Source organism: Ursus arctos, unplaced genomic scaffold (genome assembly GCF_023065955.2).
Source record: "Ursus arctos isolate Adak ecotype North America unplaced genomic scaffold, UrsArc2.0 scaffold_15, whole genome shotgun sequence".
Taxonomy (NCBI): Eukaryota; Metazoa; Chordata; class Mammalia; order Carnivora; family Ursidae; genus Ursus; species Ursus arctos.
In genome coordinates, this window is record NW_026622819.1 from 55873308 (window position 1) to 55876690 (window position 3383).

The 3383-nt window shown below is 53.5% G+C and overlaps 1 protein-coding gene across 1 annotated transcript; it reads left to right on the top strand.

Moving 5' to 3' along the window:
• The first annotated feature begins 1641 nt into the window (after positions 1 to 1641).
• On the top strand, positions 1642 to 2695 carry FBLL1 (fibrillarin like 1). The gene has a single exon (XM_026510938.3). The coding sequence runs from the start codon at positions 1642 to 1644 to the stop codon at positions 2632 to 2634; it is 993 nt and encodes a 330-aa protein (XP_026366723.1). The 3' UTR covers positions 2635 to 2695.
• Positions 2696 to 3383: the final 688 nt, after the last annotated feature.

The following is a 3383-nucleotide window of genomic DNA, read 5'->3' on the forward strand; positions in this document are numbered from 1 at the left end:
AAGTAGAGAACAACCAGGGCTGCAGCTTGCAGAATATTAACCAGAAAGGGGAGGCATGGGGGTGCCTGGGTGGCTCAGTTGGTTAAATGTATACCTTTGGGTTGGGTCACGATCCTGGGGTCCTGGAATCGAGCCCTGTGTCAGGCTCCCTGCTCAGCAGGGAGTCTGCTTCTCCCTTTCCCTCTGCCTCTCCCCCACCCCCACTTGAGTGCTTGCTTGCACTCTCTCTCTCTCTCTCTCAAACAATTTTTTTTAAGGGGTGGCATTATGGCTTGGCAATCTCTGGCTTGGAATTTTCCTCTTTCTGACTTCCTACATCCACTCTATTAGAGAGCCCTGTGACTTCTATCTTCTAAATATTTCCCTTGGATTGGTTGGTCTGCTTCATCTCACCTCTGCCCCTTCTCTGACAACAGTGATCATTATCACTACTGCCGTCACCACCCCTGCTCTAGCAGTTCTAATTACCATCATTGGTGGGACGTTGGGTGGCTGAGTCAGTTAAATGTCTTGTCTTCTGCTCATGTCTTGATCCCAGGGTCCTGGGATCGAGTCCCACATCAAGTCCCACATTGGGCACCTTGCTCAGTGGGGGAGCCTGCTTCTCCCTCTGCCTGCTGTTCCTCCTGCTTGTACTCTCTCTGACAAATAAGTAAATAAAATCTAAAAAACAAAACTATACTAATTACCATCATTGGTAATTGCTGGCATCAAACCTTTAGGATAACATTTTCAAAGCAGAATAAGTCAAAGTATAGGTATATTGTTTAAGTGTTTTTGTCAGACTATGTGTACCAATTGCAATTTGCATTTTCATCAACATTGTATAAGGGTGCAAGAGCCACTCTTGCACAAGTGGCAACAATTCTAAGAGGTAATACATTTACTTAAAAGAAACAAAATTGGTGCATTTTACTGGATGTAAACTATACCTCAATAAAAAGACCAAAAGAAATGCTTAAAAAAAAAAAAACTAACACAGTAATTATCATGCGCCATGGCTGCAGTAAGTGTATGTAGCACTTTAAAACAAACTTTTGAGGTAGGTTCTGTTTTACAGATGGGATGTTGAAACTCAGCTCAAAAACCCTGCCCAAGTTGAAACAGGAATTTCAGCGAGGGTCAGGTAAGCTTCCTAAGACCACGCAGCGAGTCAGTGGCACAGCAAGGACTAAAGCAGTTGCTCTCATCCTCATCTGCAGCGGACACGCTTCCTTCTCTGCGCCCCAGGAGAAGTGCAAAGGGTCCCTAAGAAAGCAGGAGGTGAGGAAGGGGAAGAGTTAAAATGAAGCAGGTTGCGTCTGCTCGCGGGTTAGAAGGGGGGCTTCCGGGGCTGCAGGGTCGCAGAAGCGGGTGTGATGCAATCACGCCAGTCGCTGCGTCGAAGGGCGGCTCCAGGGATGCCGGCACTGCGGTAAAGATCTTCCCGGCCGCCGCGCACCTTGCCCCGGTCTCCTGCTGTGGGTAACCGGGCCAGCAGCATCCGCTGTCGCCGATGCCCCACGTTAGGACCGCCATCCAGAACCACCTGTGACTCCCGACAGCGGCTCCAAGCCACTGGTAATCCCTGACAACCCCGCCAGTTATCTGCGACACTTTATAATCACTGCTAGCCGCCCACCCGGGTGCCCGGGGCGCGCCATGAAGTCTGCCTCAAGCTCGCGCGGGGGTGGGTCGGGTGGCCGTGGGGGTGGCAGCTGGGGCGGCGGCTGGGGCGGAGGGCGGGGGGGAGGAGGCAAGGGAGGAGGCGGCGATGGCGGCCCGGGGGGCAAGGGCGGCTTTGGGGCGCGGGCGCGTGTCTTTGGAGGCGGTCGGGGCCGGGGGCGTGGAGGGGGGGACAGTAGGGACCGTGGTGGCAGCGGGCAGCGGCGCGGCGGTGTGGGCAAAAATAAAAACCGCCGCAGGAAGTGTGTCAATATTGTGTCGGTGGAGCCACACAGACATGAGGGTGTCTTCATCTACCGTGGGGCGGAGGACGCGCTGGTAACGCTGAATATGGTGCCGGGCCACTCGGTGTATGGCGAGCGGCGGGTCACTGTGACCGAGGGCGGTGTGAAACAAGAGTACCGCACATGGAACCCCTTCCGCTCCAAGCTGGCAGCGGCCATCCTGGGCGGGGTCGACCAGATCCACATCAAGCCCAAGTCCAAAGTGCTGTACCTGGGCGCTGCCTCAGGCACCACCGTCTCTCACGTCTCCGACATCATCGGCCCGGACGGCCTGGTCTATGCAGTTGAGTTCTCCCACCGGGCCGGCCGTGATCTGGTTAACGTGGCCAAGAAGCGAACCAACATCATCCCGGTTCTCGAAGATGCCCGGCACCCGCTCAAGTACCGCATGCTTATAGGGATGGTGGATGTGATCTTTGCGGATGTGGCCCAGCCTGACCAGTCCCGTATAGTGGCTCTGAATGCTCACACCTTCCTGCGCAACGGGGGCCACTTTCTCATTTCCATCAAGGCCAACTGCATCGACTCCACGGCATCCGCTGAGGCGGTGTTTGCTTCTGAGGTGAGGAAGTTGCAGCAGGAGAACTTGAAGCCTCAGGAGCAGCTGACGCTGGAGCCCTACGAGAGGGACCATGCTGTGGTCGTCGGGGTCTACCGGCCCATTCCCAAGAGCGGCAGCAAGTAGCACCCAGCAAGGGCTGTCCCTGGGATCTCCCCAAAACTGTGCTGTGTTCAGTATAACTATGTATGTGTTTTCTTTGTCCATTAAATGGCTTAAAAAAACAGTACCCAGGTGTATCGGTGAGGCCAGTTTTACTGCGATAACAATCAATCCCGAAATCTCCAAATCTTCAAATCCCTGAAAGAGCTAAAACAGCTGGTGATAGGAACCCATCAAGGAACAGCATGGGAGTTGCGCTTGCTGTGATCACGTAGGGCCCTAATGTCCCCGGGCTCCTCCTCACACATGCTTTCTTGTCACAGAGGCAAGGGGAAGAGAGCTGGGGAATTGCTAATGAGCCTGTCAAGCCCCCTTGGAATTGAGGGAGCCCTTGGGTTCACATTGGTGAAGTCCCATGGCTGAGCCTGATTCCAGGGAGTGGCACTGGATATTGAGGGACGGTAGTATAGTGTAACAGGCCTAATCTGTCTGACCCAAGCCGGAGTTCTGGTACGATATGTATTTAGTACTTCCTCTTCAACTAAGCCCTTTGGCACCTGCTAGTACTTACTCATCACACCCGCCGGGGTGGCTTTGGTAACCATTTCCCTTTCACATGCAAAGCAACAGGGCTTCTGAAGGTAAACTGGTTGCCCAAGTTGGCATAACCAGTTAGGAGATAGAATTTAAATCCCAATCTTTAGGGCTCTAAATTCACGGCTATTTCCTGTATAGCAGTGGGATCATGCGTCTCCCCTACATGGCCCACACTG